At 44.3% G+C, this 15104-nt stretch overlaps 2 protein-coding genes across 2 annotated transcripts; both read right to left on the bottom strand.

Moving 5' to 3' along the window:
• Positions 1 to 914: 914 nt before the first annotated feature.
• LOC123117475 (protein synthesis inhibitor II) lies at positions 915 to 1939 on the bottom strand. Its single transcript, XM_044538224.1, has one exon. It carries the CDS (start codon positions 1887 to 1889, stop codon positions 1050 to 1052), a length of 840 nt encoding a protein of 279 aa, XP_044394159.1. The 5' UTR covers positions 1890 to 1939; the 3' UTR covers positions 915 to 1049.
• A 2783-nt stretch (positions 1940 to 4722) lies between these two features.
• On the bottom strand, positions 4723 to 5742 carry LOC123117474 (protein synthesis inhibitor II). The gene has a single exon (XM_044538223.1). The coding sequence runs from the start codon at positions 5717 to 5719 to the stop codon at positions 4865 to 4867; it is 855 nt and encodes a 284-aa protein (XP_044394158.1). The 5' UTR covers positions 5720 to 5742; the 3' UTR covers positions 4723 to 4864.
• Between the last annotated feature and the right edge of the window lie 9362 nt (positions 5743 to 15104).

Genomic DNA, 15104 nt, shown 5'->3' with positions numbered 1-15104 from the left:
CGGCTGTGGCATCTTTTTATCATTACTGTTCTTGTGCTCCTTTTGTGAGCCAGTACTGGCCCTTAGACTCCGTTTGCATACTTTTGGTTAATAAATTGGCTGCATGCATCATTATGTGGGGCTTTCCTCCCTTTTAAATAAAGAAAAACAATATAACCGTGTATGTAAGTGTGAGAATTTTCTGGCCAAAAAGTACTAAAATATGTAGATTTTCTGGAGGGGAATTTGTGGTACACTAGTTGGTTACCATGGATCCCCCGGGATACCAAAAATGCTAAACGCACAGGCTCATTACGGGGGCATTACGGACCCTTCCTTCTAATTCTTTTTCACCCTTCTGATTTTCAGGTGGGTGGGGCCTCTTCCTCCCCCTTAATCCAATCAACATCTAACAAGTCACAAACACTTCGTAAACCCCCCGTATTAGTCCGTGAATGTAGCATTGCTGCCAGGATACCTGTCCTTTCCTCGGGCGAGAAACCCGCCTGCAATCTACACCCCGGATTTTCAGGCGATCCATTTGGTAACATCGTGGAAAGGGCTTTCTCAGCCCGATCCTCCCGAAATCCCCGGGCCGCTCGCTCCGACCTCCGCACTCCAGGAGAATTCTCCCGGGCTCCCCTCGTCTCTTTTCTTATGATCTGAGTCGCCTTGGCGCTCTGTTCTTCTGCTCTTCTCCCTTCACTCTCTTCACTCTCCCTTGGTGCCCAAATGGCAATGGGTTATTTCACATGGCAGGAGGAGGATCTCATATGACCAGGGAAATCCCCTGGGGGAGTTTACTGCCCATGGTTTTTTCACCCCAACAACCAAATGAGCCCCTGGGAGTCTAAAAGGATGAACATAGTTCGCGCTTCTGATATGTGCATATGCAAAACATATGTTGGATAGCAATTCTATGGTTGGACCCAATATAAACTAGACATGTTTATTTATTCATATCATTCACTGACTCTGTGACATTTATTTATTTATATCATTCAGTCACTCTGTGACATGTTTATTCGACTTGTACAATACCCATGCAGATATACCTGCACAACTACTACCTATTTCCCCCCACTCTTATGAAACAGCTCCAGCGCCTGGGCCACCATCATCCCACCGGGCACCTGGACGAACAGCAGGATCCCCAGGGTGGCGGCCGCCTGCTCCGCCGTCCTCACGCCCATCTTCTCGATCGGCGTGAACTTCGCTGGCGCCTTTCCCGGCGGGGGCTTCGCGTCCGTCTTCAGCAGCGCTTCGGACAGGTCCTGCCATCCGTTCACCTGGGCCTTCATCTCATTGCCGATCTTCCCGCTCTTCTTCTCCTTGGGGTGCAGCACTCCAGCCACGAACCCCGACACGGTCTGGAACCGCGTGGCCTCGTGCACCATGAGGAGCAGTGTCGTCACCGCCTCCCTCGCCTGCTGCTGCTTCGGGCCGGAGGTCTTGTCGGCCTTGGTGCGCCCGTAGAGCGCGGTCACCGCGTCCGCCATCTGCTGCCGGCCGAGAGCGACGTTGGTCAGCTTGTCGGTGTCGCCGAGGAGGTCGCGATACGTGCCGCCGAACCCAACGTGGGTGGCGCCGGGGATGAGTCCGGGGGTGAGCTCCCACCAGGTGCCGTCGCTGCTCTTGAAGCCCTCCCAGTAGAGGTTGTCGGCGCGGGTGGCGAGCGTGAGCCCGGTGCTTGCCGGCGATGTCTTGAGCACGATGTGGAACCACCTGCTCGGCGGGACGTTGGGCTCGATCGGCGGCAGCACGGGGCGGTTGTGGGAGGAGTGCCCCGGGTTGCGGAGCTTGTTGCGGATGCCGTTGATGAAGGTGACGTAGTCGGCAGAGCTGGCCTGGACGTTGAACGTCGCCGTGAAGAGCGGCTTGTCCACGTTCTTCGCCATCTTTGCCGCCATGGATACGAGGCTTAGATGAGACGTACTATCAAGCGAGAGGGGTTGAGATATGGAAGAGGATGAACGAACTGGAGATGAATTTATAGGCGATCGACAGGTGCATGCTGTCAAATGATAGGCTTTGTATACGTGTACGTGTCATATGTAACTTGTACGTGATGCTGTGCTTGTGTGTTGTATACAAGGCAGGTTGTCAGAGATGATCCTTATCTTTGTATAGCTTGACTTAAGGTCAATGCTAATACTACTACGTGATGTGTGTGCGTATGCTTACACGAAGGCGTTTTTGGAGCTGATCCTTATCTTTGTATTGCTTGGTTTAGGGGTCTGTCCTACTAAATAACCTGCCGCCAATTGCAACCCTATTGATCTATATAACATGCACGCGTCCTTACCTAGATGTATACGCCTACACGCCTTCACTTTTACATATGCTTGCTTTCCTAGCTAGCTAGTCCAAAGAAGGAGATGCCAAGATTCAATTTGGTTTGATTTGCAGCACTGCACGGCTACGCAGAAATATCGTTCTGGAATGGAGACGGCATGTTTTTCTTCTGGGGATTAACTAGTGGATGATCCCTTTATTTATGCCGAAGATCAGTTCATCACACTTTCTCAGCTTGGAATTAATCGGTCGCAGCATCTTAAGCGCTATCCTTCTACCACTAACTTGAATAAGAAACCTGCGGATGTCATGTCTCGATTTAGTGATGCAGGGATCAGTTCTGTCTTTGGAATTCTGAGTATATGTTACATTATCAAAGGCGCAAAAGTCACAGTAGTAATCCAGAAGGATTGTACTTGTGTCGAGCTGTAAACATGATCTTTCATAGAGAAACAGGAGGATCACTCTCGGCTCTATTTTTCTGTTATGAAGCCAATGATCAGGCAGAGCAAAGGTAGCAGGTTCTGCCTCGGGTAGGGAGAAATAAAAACAAAGACATGCGACATGTTCAGGCAACCATCCCCGCGGAAATCGTCATCAGTGGCGGGTGGAAATTGGTTATCAGTGGCGTGCCCCGGTCACATTACTGTCATGTACACTAGTAGTGTGCCTTCATACCTGCAGTAACCTCTTTCTTTTACTCTCACATCGCACATCAAGGCAGTCCTAATTGTGACAAGTACACAATGAAACTTGAAACATCACTAGTACAGAAAATTGAACGGGGGGTTAACTGGATTACATAGCTAAAATAACCGTTAGTTTGCTTCAATACACATCCAATGATTTGGACCCATTGTTTAAATCCAAAATGACATTCGATGAGCTCGTCGCAAAAAGAAATATGGACCATAGAAATATTGCACACTCCTAGTCCGCCCAAGCATCTTGGATGCCGAAAACTTTCAGTTTTTTCCGAACTATTTAACCTTTTTGTTTCAATCTTAGTTTCCACCAGGAGCAAATGAGGCTATGTCGGTTTTATTTCCTCTTTCCCTTTTGAAAATCTTCTATGGACTATTTCCGGCCGGTTTTAGAATCTTCCATGCATTTTTCTTCTTCTTTGTTTCTGTGTGTTTTCATCATTTTTCTTTCTCTCTGTTTGTTTTTTCTTTTCTTATTTATTTATTTTTTCAAATACGTGCCAAGTTTTCACTACAGGTTGAACATTATTGGTATACACGTTGTCCAATTTTTAGATAGCCATTGAACATTTTTTTCTCATACATGTTGAACATTTTAACTGAATACATTTTGGACATTTGTCAAATGCACATTGAACGTTTTTATATAGGTTGAAAAAAATCAGATACACATTGAACATTTTCCGAATAAAGTTTTAACATTTTTATTAATATATGTTGAACATTTGTCAAATGAACACTCAACTTTTTAAAATACATAGTGAACATTTTTTTAATACATTGAACATTTTCCATAAATACGATGAGTTTATTTCAAATTTGCAATATATTTTGTAAGTGTTATGAACATTTTTTTTACTTGTATGAACATTATTGCAAAATTAGGGTACCAAATTTTTACATTCTATAAACATTTTTTAAAAAGCCTGAACATATTACGCAACGCGTCACATTTTATAAATATGTTGAACAATTATTTGAATGATATTAACTGTTTTTATCAAATTATGCGAAGATTGTTTTCTCATTACGTGATCGTTTTAATACGCGGTGAACTTTTCTAAGTCAAAGATTTTTTTCAAAGATATATACTTAAAATATTCCAAAAAAAAATCGAAAATGGAAAAGGAGTAACAAACGGAACCAAAAGAACATTAGAAATGAACCAACTACCCTCGACTGGCCCGGCTCGTATGAGCTCCTTTGAGACGAGTCGTTCTTTCATCTCACTAGAGAAAACCGCTAAAAACAAGTCTAACTAGGGGCAAGATAAATTTTTAAGACTAGATTCAAGATAAATTCTAAAATAAAATAGAGGCAAGATAAAGACGCGCCCGCCACCCTCTACTCGTCCATGCATGAGAACACTATGAGAAGGGCTAACTAATAGGGTAAGGTGGGTTCCAGTGGGCTAAGCGCACTAGATCATGTTTTTTTATTCTTGTCCAATGGATACTCACTAAAGCAAAAACATATGTTAGATAGCAATTTTATTTTTATGTTTTGAAAGAAAAGGTGGCTCAAGGCCAACCTTATATTTCAAAACAGGCTGAAAAGCCTGTGAAAGTAACATGTTACATCAAACTTGTGAAATGCACCCAGGTGCAAGGTCACAAGGGAAGGAGTGAAAGAGAAAAGGTGGGAAAGAGGTAAGGAGTACAGGAGGAAGAGGAGAAACAGCAAAGACAGCAAAAAAGGAGATAGCAATTTTATTGTTGAATACAACATGAACTCACCCACTTTGTAACATGTTTATTTATTTATTTATATCATGCACTCACTCTGAAACATGTTTATTTATTTATTTATATCAGTCCCACGCTCTGTAGCATGTTTATTCGAATTATACATACAATATACTCATGCAGATATACCTGCAAAACTAACTATTTTCCCCCACGCGCACGAAACAGCAGCAGCCCCTGGGCCACCGTCAACGCACCCGGCACCTCGACGAACAGCAGGATCCCCAGCGTGGCGGCCGCCTGCTCCGCCGTCCTCACGCCCATCTTCTCGATCGGCGTGAACTTCGCTGGCGACTTTCCCGGCGGGGGCTTCGCATCCGTCTTCAGCAGCTTTTCGGATAAGTCCTGCCACCCGTTCACCTGGGCCTTTAGCTCGTCGGAGATCTTCCCACTCTTCTTCTCCACCGCCTTGGGGTGCAGCAGGCCGGCCACGAACCCCGACATGGTCTGGAACCGCGTGGCCTTGTGCACCATGAGGAGCAGCGTCGTCACCGCCTCCCTCGCCTGCTGCTGCTTCGGGCCAGAGGTCTTGTCGGCCTTGGTACGCCCGTAGAGCGCGGTCACCGCGTCGGCCATCTGCTGCCGGCCGAGAGCTACGTTGGTCAGCTTGTCAGTGTAGCCGAGGAGGTCGCGGTAGGTGCCGCCGAACCCGAGGTAGGTGGCGCCGGGGATGAGGCCCGGGGTAAGCTCCCACCACGTGTCGTCGCTGCTCTTGAAGCCCTCCCAGTAGAGGTTGTCGGCGCGGGTGGCGAGCGTGAGCCCAGTGCTAGCCGGCGAGGTCTTGAGCACGATGTGGAACCACCTGCTCGGCGCGACGTTGGGCTCGACCGGCGGCAGCACGGGGCGGTTGTGGGAGAAATGGCCCGGGTTACCGAGCTTGTTGCGGACGCCATTGATGAAGGTGGCGTAGTCGGCGGAGCTGGCCGGGACATTGAACGTCTCGGTGAAGAGCGGCTTGTCCACGCTCTTCGCCGGCATCACCGGTGTCGCCGCCATGGATAGATATAGTAGCGAGGGGAGGGGAGGGGGTGGGGTGAGATATGGTAGAGGATGAGTGAATTGGCGATCAATTTATAGGCGAGCGCATTGCGTTGTTAGCTATCAAGTCCAAGAGCAATTTGGTTTGATTTTCTTCGGGGAATTACTAGATAGTGGATGCCCTTTTTGTGGCGAAGAACGATTCCTCGCACTTTCTCTGCTTGGAATGGGTCGCAGCATCTCGCAGTATCTCGAACTCGATGCTTCTAGTTCTACCGAGGGAGGCCACTGACCAAACCATGGCTGTTAACTTGAATAGGAAATCTGCAGCTCGAGATTTATTAGGGCATGTACAATAATGATATCTTAGAAGTGTCAAGTAGGACAAATGATGAGTGGAAGAGAGAACTCATAAGAAAAGACTTGTCTTTTTTTATTTAAGAAAAGATAAGAGATGATCTCTTAGCACAATATGTCTCACCATATTTTTAGGAATGGCTAGTTATTGAAAATAAAACTAAAAGATGGCTCATTGTAGACCTTTTGTTTGTCATTTTTAAATTACATGTAAAATTTAAAATAAAATTATTTTATCAACCATTGTACATGTCCTTAATGCTAACTTGGACCAGCTCTGTCTTTTGACTTCTGAGTACATGTTACTACATGCTACATGATCAAAGGCGCAAAAGTCATGGCGGTGATTGGGAAGGATAGTACTCGTGTCAAGCTGCAAGCATAATCGTTTTATAGAAAAATAGGCGATCAATCCCGGCTCCAGTTTCTATTATGAAGCATATGATCAGTGAGGCCAAGGTAGCAGGTTCCGGTACCGACGCGGATTTTTGGGACATGCGGCCACGCGCAGCCCATATTCAGGACGTCCGCCTGTGCGTCGTGATGACTACTTTTAATAGGCCATCTGGGAATACGGGGCAGCTTAATTAGCAGCTTCCCAAATACCTCAATTTATACGCCCATGGTGTGGGATAGGGCTGCATTTAATGTTCTATGAATACACGGGCCAGGCGACATCCAACCGATCCAATAATTGCTTTGGGCGTTGGGTGGACATAATTGATTTGTTGCCCAAGTTCGGTTCTCGCAGTGCGTATCTCGTCTTTCCGTCAACCATGGACGAATAGAGCAAGGTGTGAAGATAAGCTCTGCACAGACAGAGAGCGGCATCGGTTACACAACACACCCACTACACGCTTCTCTCGTGTTTAGCAAGTAGGAAAAATCCATCGCTGTCGTCGTCGTCTTCTAGCTGTGGCACGCCCGTAAGCATCTCTCCGAATTTTTTGTCGCGAGAGACGCAGCTAGGAGGCCGTTGCGTTGACGGATCATCAATGGATTGTTGGGTGCATTTACATTTCGCAGGGGTAGCTGAGCGTATTCACTCCTCTGTTGTGTCTTTAATATGTGCATCGCATGTGGGGAGGACATATCTAGTAATACGGGATCTCAGGAGCTACAATGCTCGAATGAATCTTGAACCGCTAGATCATATTTAGAGGGACATGATAAATGCAAGGGTGATGACCAGCTCCTCCACCGCACAATATACCAGAAGCACTCTGAATTCTATACTTAATTAAGCCCAAGGGAATGGGGAGATGAGGATTTTCGGATTTCCTTAATTTTGCCCATTGTTTATTTAGCAGGAGCATGCGTGAAATGATGCATGTAACCTTGTTATCACAAGAAAAAAAGTGACACCCTCTACTGGTAAAAACCATATACACATTCTAACCTGTAGGTGTCAACTTAGAAAAAAAAGCTGTGCATTTTAATTAACCACAACATTCACTCAATTAGATTCAGTTCCTCATTAAGATAGCTGGAAATGCTTGCTTGTACATTCTGTACAAAAAACTCAGTTAGCTTCCGTGAAAGCAAATATAGCATGTACTAGGTCAGTTGTCCAACTGGTTTCAGATTGTACAAGCTAGAAAGGCACATGGAATATGTGAAGACCAACAGCGAAAATGTTCGTTTATAATAGTACTCTTTGTGGATTATCATAATTGACATTATATGCAAATTTACGGACTAGACATGCCAGACTACTATTAGTGTTTCACGGGCAAAGTAACCAAAACATTACTAGATTTATTTTGTTGAACTTTTAGCAGTATAAAAGCAAAATACGAAGATGGCATAATTTCATATGGGGATTGCACAATAGCAAGACATGAGCGAAAACCAGGTTTAAGTTTCTGTGTCTGGGCAATGAAACTAAGCCTTTTTTCTGCCCGTAAGTGAAACTGAGGCTCATAAACTAGTACAGTACTACTAGGAAAAGGGCCCGATGCTTAACTAAAAACATGAATCAGAGTGTTTTTGTATATTCTGCGATGGAGAGGCTGCTCATCATGTGTGCCTTCATCGCGTCCCTTCCAACATAATCGAAAGACCCATGATCCATCAGAGCATTGCATCACTTGAGTTGCGGTATCACCAGATACGTTGCCCGCATATGGGCTGCCAGATAGTTGAATTATTGTCGTTGGGCTGCTGGGTGTGGGATTAATGCACGCGCTGCCTCGCGGGCCATGCACTGCATGTGTCAGGTGAAAATACACACGCTATACGGAATGCTATATGACGAGGCAAATTCTTTATACGGCCAGAGGGTATTAAAGCTGCACGCATACCGCTGCAGCGTGCGGTGTGGATTTTGGACGCGCGTGGTGGCATGTCCACTCGCGATTTATCGGTTCCGGTATAGAGAAATAAAAACAACGACACACGACAGGTTCAGGCAACTAGCCCAGCAGACACTAATTCACCCAAAGAAAGGAAAGGTAACACTGGTACGTGTCGGTGCTATACAAATGGTTTGTAACTCCTTTCCTCGACGGCATTCAGAACCGTCAATTAGTGAGTGTGGGCGATAGGGGGGTCCTTCCCACATGACCCAGAAATCGTCGGGGATATGCCCTCCTGGCACACACGCTCGGCAATTTGAGGTCGTGTGCGACTGGCGAGCGAGCAAATACGGTTATACGTATAGTAGTGCTAAAAAATACAATTATACAGGCAAAATCATTTCTGGTTGTAATTTCATCGCACACGGTCAGTCCCCGCGAAACGTTTTCGGTCGTGTATACATCCCACATAGTCGCTGCAAGGAAAACGTTTCCGTTCGTAGGTACATCACACACAATTTCCCCCGTTAAATCGTTTGTGATGGCCTTCCCATCGCACACAATACTAATAATTTTATCGTTTGCCATGAATGCATCACACATGGTGTGTATAATAAACTGTGTGGCAAATGCTATCCATCACAAACAGCTTTTATGTGGTAAACGTTTGCTCAAGGTGGCCTAACGCAAACAGTTTTGAAGAGAATGTTGTGTGTGATTGCTCATCGATCCAACATGGTTTATTGCTAGAAACTGTGTGCGTTGCCTTAGGTCATCGCCCACGGTATTTTCTCAATAACTGTTTGCAATAGCAAAAACCAATTAGCAGGCTAATTTCCTTATTATTAATAATCCATTTATTAATCTAATTGACATTCATATTAAACACATATTATATTTCATTCCCATATTAAGGAAGCATGATTTCATAATTGAAATACATTAGAGTACAACATGATATAACTTCAGCACTCAGCTACCCCGTTACACAACAGCACCAGCACCAAGTTTCACATGCAACATCTAAAACCTTTCGAAATTAGCATCATAGACGGTACATAGACAAATGCATCTCATCGGGAAAACTGCGGAAGCGGAAGGCGAATATTGAGCCTTCATTGGTGTTGAAGGTCTTTGCAACTTTAGGCCAGCGCCTGTGGATGATTGACCGTCCATACAGGTGGTTTGAGAGGTAATCATCAGTGAACTGTTTTGGAAAGGCCTGAAAACAAGGATGTGCATAAATATCTTCTCTATACTAGAAATGGGGCAAAGGAATAAAAAAGACAAGGTATAATAGCATACAATAACAGAATGCAGCCACAACAATTGAACATCGCATTGCCGAATTGAACCAAGCAGTTAACTAAACACCACAACAAAGGAACCAACCGTTAACCGAGCACCACATTGCACAAATATAACATACTCCTAATAGAAGATCAGATAGTTAACCAAACCAGGCATGCTTAACAACTTGGAAATATAGCAATTGTATTTGTTTCTCATGTATTTAGTACACCCAAATTCGATTGATTTCTCACATGGTATACAATAACAGAATGCACACACAATAATTGAACATCGCATTGCAGAATTGAACCAAACAGTTAACTAAACACCACAACAAATGAACCAAATGTTAACTGAGCACCACATTGCATAATATAACATACTCCTAATAGAAGATCAGACAATTAACCAAACCAAGCATGCTTAACAACTTGTAAATATAGCAACTGTATTTGTTTCTCATGTATTTAGAACAGCCAAATTCAATTTATTTCTCACATGGTATACAATAACAGAATGCACACACAATAATTGAACATTGCATTCAAGAATTGAACCAAACAGTTAACTAAACACCACAACAAATGAACCAAATGTCAACTGAGCACCATAATGCACAATATAACATACTCCTAATAGAAGATCAAATAGTTAACCAAACCAAGCATGCTTGACAACTTGGAAAATTGCATCCTAAAGAATTGAACATCACATTTGCAGAATTGAACCAAACAGTTAACTGAACACCACATTGCATGACATATAAAACATATACACTAGAGCAGAAGATTGCATGGTAAAAGTAGATAGCACAATTCACTAGAATTTGTTAAGGAAAGGCAATAGCTAGCAAAGTGAACATGGGTCCTTATAGTGAGCTAATAAGACAAACTACTCATTGTCGGAGATATCAATGACGATTGGCTCCTTGGACATGGAAGAGGGCGAGTCCTCCGCATCGTGGGTGCCCTCGTTGTAGTGGTGAGTTGCCTGAGCCGCTCCGGGAACCAACCTGCTAGCTCTCGAGATGAGGTAAGCACGTGCACACCGAGAAAACACCTGGTAGTCTTCGTCAAAGGCACCGACAGTGGCCTCGAGAAAACGCCATGAACTGTCGTTCAAAGCAGCCAGCCGCGCCACGACGTCGGTGTGCGAGGCGTTGATGGTGGCCTCGACAACGAGGTGCTCCTCCAAGATCTGGAGGTTGACACGAATGGCAGCCATCACGACCTCATCCGCGCGTGTGGTCGTGATATGCTTGTCCGCTGCCAAATGCTCCTTGAGATGCTAGCTATACTGCATACACCATGGCTTAGGACGGCACTTATTTGGTGGAGGGGTCGGTGATTTTGGTGGAAGGTGTCGCGCTCGTGCCGGCGGTCGAGGCATGTGGGATGTGGAAGGAGGAGGTGGATGGGGCTCGGGTCTGGATTACCTGCCTGGATAGGCGAGGCCGAGCAGCATGAAGGAGGGTCGTCGGCGAGGAGGCAGCGCTGCAACCAAGGAGTGAAGGTTTCAACTTGGAAAGGAAGGAGGAAACAGGGGAAATGTGGCTTTTGGTAAGGTGGAGGGGGCGGGGAGGTAGATATTTCCGCGGAAGCCGAAAATTTGGAATCGCTTCAGCAAAAAAACTGGCGCGCAAAGTGTCATCAGACATGGCCCCTTATTCAGAGCGGGCTGTGGACTGTAGCCAACGAACCTTCTCGAGTAAGCCATAGGTGTACTATACACCGACGGTGCTCCAGGATATTTTGTACTGCATCTCACACAGTTGTTGATAATAAACTGTGTGAGATCTACTTGATTTTTCATCTTGATTTAAATTACATAATGGGGTCACAGCTCCAAAGGATGGTGTTTGATTTGCGAGAACTTCTATCTATAGTGAACATGCAACTATAGGTGCGTCGTCAAAAAATTTGGAATTATTCAGGGTTCGTTTGGACATTTTTATACGGTAACTTGGTTTTCTAGGCATTTCAGGTGCACAATTCAAAATGAAACCACATGCACATGCTCCGGTGCACCAAAATGGGTTGTAAAATGATATATGTTTCCTTGGGTTGATGCTTACGTCCCATTCAAGAAATGGGATGAATTTCAAACACCACGGCACCGTGGGTCTCCGGCAAATGTTGAGGTGCTTGCTTTTGTAATTCTAGTAAATAGAAAACTCGTCTGAAATTCATGAACCTTGGCATGCTATCATGGAACAACATCAAGATGCTGGGGTAAAAAAATATTGTCCCATTTAGGCCAGGTTATGGTATAAGCTTCTCGCAAACCATAGCTTCTCTCACAAAAAGTATGATGGTTTCGGTAGGGAACGTTTCACCTTTCTGGACGAAATGATATCCGTTGCATCTTCTCGATTTCAAATTTTTTCTTAGTGTCAACATAGAACAACAGGAGTGTTGTGTCAATTTTTGGGATTTTTCAGGGTTCGCTTGGACATTTTTATACATTAACTGAGTTTTCTATGCATTCATGTGCATAATTCAAATCTGAACTACATGCACATGCTCTAATGCATATAAATTAGTTGAAAATTCAAATATGTGTCCTTGGTTGCATGCTTATTAGGTCCCATGCAAGAAATGGGAACGAATGTCAAACACCCTACCACCGTCACTCGGACGCAAACATTGAGATACCTGGTTTTTAAATTCTAGTAAATCCAAAGTTCGTCTGAAATCCATGAAACTTGGCATGCTGTAATGGAGCGGCATCAACATGCTGTGGTAAATTTTTTGTCCCATTTGGGGCAGGTTTGGGGATATGCTTCTCACAAACCAGAGCTTCTCACAACAAGCCCGATGGTTTCGGTAGGGAACGTTTCACCTTTCTGGATGAAACGATATCCATTGCCTCTTCTCGATTTTATTTTTTTTTCTTATTGTCAAAATAGAACAACAGGAGTGTTGTGTCAATTTTTGGGATTTTTGGGGGTTCGCTTGGACATTTTTATACATTAACTGAGTTTTCTATGCATTCATGTGCATAATTCAAATTTGAACTACATGCACATGCTCTAATGCATATAAATTAGTTGGAAATTCAAATCTGTGTCCTTGGTTGCATGCTTATTAGGTCCCATGCAAGAAATGGGAACAAATGTCAAACACCCTGCCACCGTCAGTCAGCCGCAAACATTGAGATACCTGGTTTTTAAATTCTAGTGAATCCAAAGCTCGTCTAAAATTCATGAAACTTGGCATGCTATCATGGAGCGGCATCAACATGTCGTGGTAATTTTTTTTGTCCCATTTGGGGCAGGTTTGGGGATATGCTTCTCACAACAAGCCCGATAGTTTTGGTAGGGAATGTTTCACCTTTCTGGACAAAACGAAATCCATTGCCTCTTCTTGATTTCAACTTTTTTCCTAGTGTCAACATAGAACAACAGGAGTGTTTGTGTCAATTTTTTGGATTTTTGGGTGTTCGCTTGGACATTTTTATACATTAACTGATTCTATGTGTTCATGTGCATATTTCAAATGTGAACTACACGCACATGCTCTAATGCATATAAATTGGTTGAAAATCCAAATTTATGTCCTTGGTTGCATGCTTAATTAGGTCCCATGCAAGAAATGGGAATGAATATCAAACACCCTGCCACCGTCACTCGGCCGCAAACTTTGAGATACCTAGTTTTTAGATTCTAATAAATGCAAAACTCGTCTGAAATTCATGAAACTTGGCATGCTATCATGGAGCGGCAACAACATGCCGTGGTAATATTTTTGTCCCATTTGGGGCCGGTTTGGAGATATGCTTCTCACAAATCAGAGCTTCTCACAACAAGCCTGATGGTTTCGGTAGGGAAAGTCCCACCTTTGGGGATGAAACGGTATCCGCTGCCTCTTATTGCTTTCAAAAAATTTCTAGTGTCAACATAGAACAACACGAGTGTTGTGTCAATTTTTGGGATTTTCGGGGTTTGTTTGGACATTTTTATGCATTAACTGAGTTTTCTATGCATTCATGTGCATAATTCAAATTTGAACTATAGGCACATGCTCTAATGCATATAAATTGGTTGAAAATTCAAATATGTGTCCTTGGTTGCATGCTTAGGTCCCATGCAGAAAATGGGAACGAATGTCAAACACCCTACCACCGTCACTCGGCTGCAGACATTGAGATTCCTTGTTTTTAAATTCTAGTAAATCCAAAACTCATATGAAATTCATGAAACTTGGCATGCTATCATGGAGCGGCATCAACATGCCGTGGTAATTTTTTTGTCCCATTTAGGGCAGGTTTGGGTATAAGCTTCTCACAACAAGCCTGATGGTTTCGGTAGGGAACGTCTCACCTTAGGGGACGAAACAATATCTGCTTCTTCTTATTGCTTTCAAAAAATTTCTAGTCTCAACAGAGAACAACAGGAGTGTTGTGTCAATTTTTGAGATTTTCGGGGTTCGTTTGGACATTTTTATGCATTAATTGAGTGTTCGATGCATTTATGTGCATAATTCAAGTTTGAACTACATGCACGTGCTTCAATGCATATAAATTGGTTGAAAAATCAAATCTGTGTCCTTGGGTGCATGCTTAGGTCTCATGCAAGAAATGGAAATGAATTTCAAACACCAGGGCACCGCTGATTGCCGGCAAAACATTGAGATACTTTGTTTCTAAATTCTACTAAATCCAAAACTCGTCTGAAATTCATGGAACTTGGCATACTATCATGTAATGGCACTGACATGCTGTGGTGTTTTTGGTGTCCATTTTGAGAGAAGATGCACTCGAATAACAGCCAACAAAGGCATTTTGAAACAAATAGCTGCCACTTTAATATCTCAAACGTTTGTATAATTCAAATCGTGTGCGTTCTCTTAAGCATTTACATGATGCCACGTGTCTTGGTTTTAATGGCTATAGGAGGTGCCGTGCGGACAGCTGCTTGACTGAATGGGAGGCGTGCGAGTGCAGTCCGGTGCGTAGGCTGACCGAGAGGCTCACCGGGAAGCGTGCGAGCTGTTTAACACAGGATTTGTGCATCTCTTCAACGCAAACGGTTTAGATTGAATACGGTATGCAAATTAAAGCTAGACTTCGGCGCTAAGCCAAGAGACAATGCGATTTGTCAAAATATGCAGCTAAAAATCACTAGCACTATCTCATTTTTGCAACTAAAATCACTACCACTATCTAATTCATGCGCGTGTTTGGTACGCACTCACCGTATGGGGCGTGCTAGTAGTTGTGTGAAACGACGGTAGGCGTGCCAGTAGTTCGCCACGCAGGCTCACTGGGAGGCGAGCCAGCCCTTTGACCGCCGCCCACCTTGCTCCCACTCCTCCATATTAATGGCGCGTCCGCCTCGCTCTATGAAATGATGGTATAAGAATGCTAGAAGTCCGCCGCGCAGGCTCATCAGGAAGCGAGACAACCTTTGACCGCCACCCGGCTCGCTCCCACTGGTCTGTATTAATGGCGCGCCC

The sequence above is a fragment of the Triticum aestivum genome, chromosome 5B (genome assembly GCF_018294505.1).
Source record: "Triticum aestivum cultivar Chinese Spring chromosome 5B, IWGSC CS RefSeq v2.1, whole genome shotgun sequence".
Lineage (NCBI taxonomy): Eukaryota > Viridiplantae > Streptophyta > Magnoliopsida > Poales > Poaceae > Triticum > Triticum aestivum.
This window is presented reverse-complemented; position numbering and strand designations above follow the sequence as displayed.

Bases quoted from the DNA above. Each gene is read 5' to 3' on its own strand.
- LOC123117474 (XM_044538223.1), bottom strand. From the start codon at position 5,719: ATGGCGGCGACACCGGTGATGCCGGCGAAGAGCGTGGACAAGCCGCTC.
- LOC123117475 (XM_044538224.1), bottom strand. From the start codon at position 1,889: ATGGCGGCAAAGATGGCGAAGAACGTGGACAAGCCGCTCTTCACGGCG.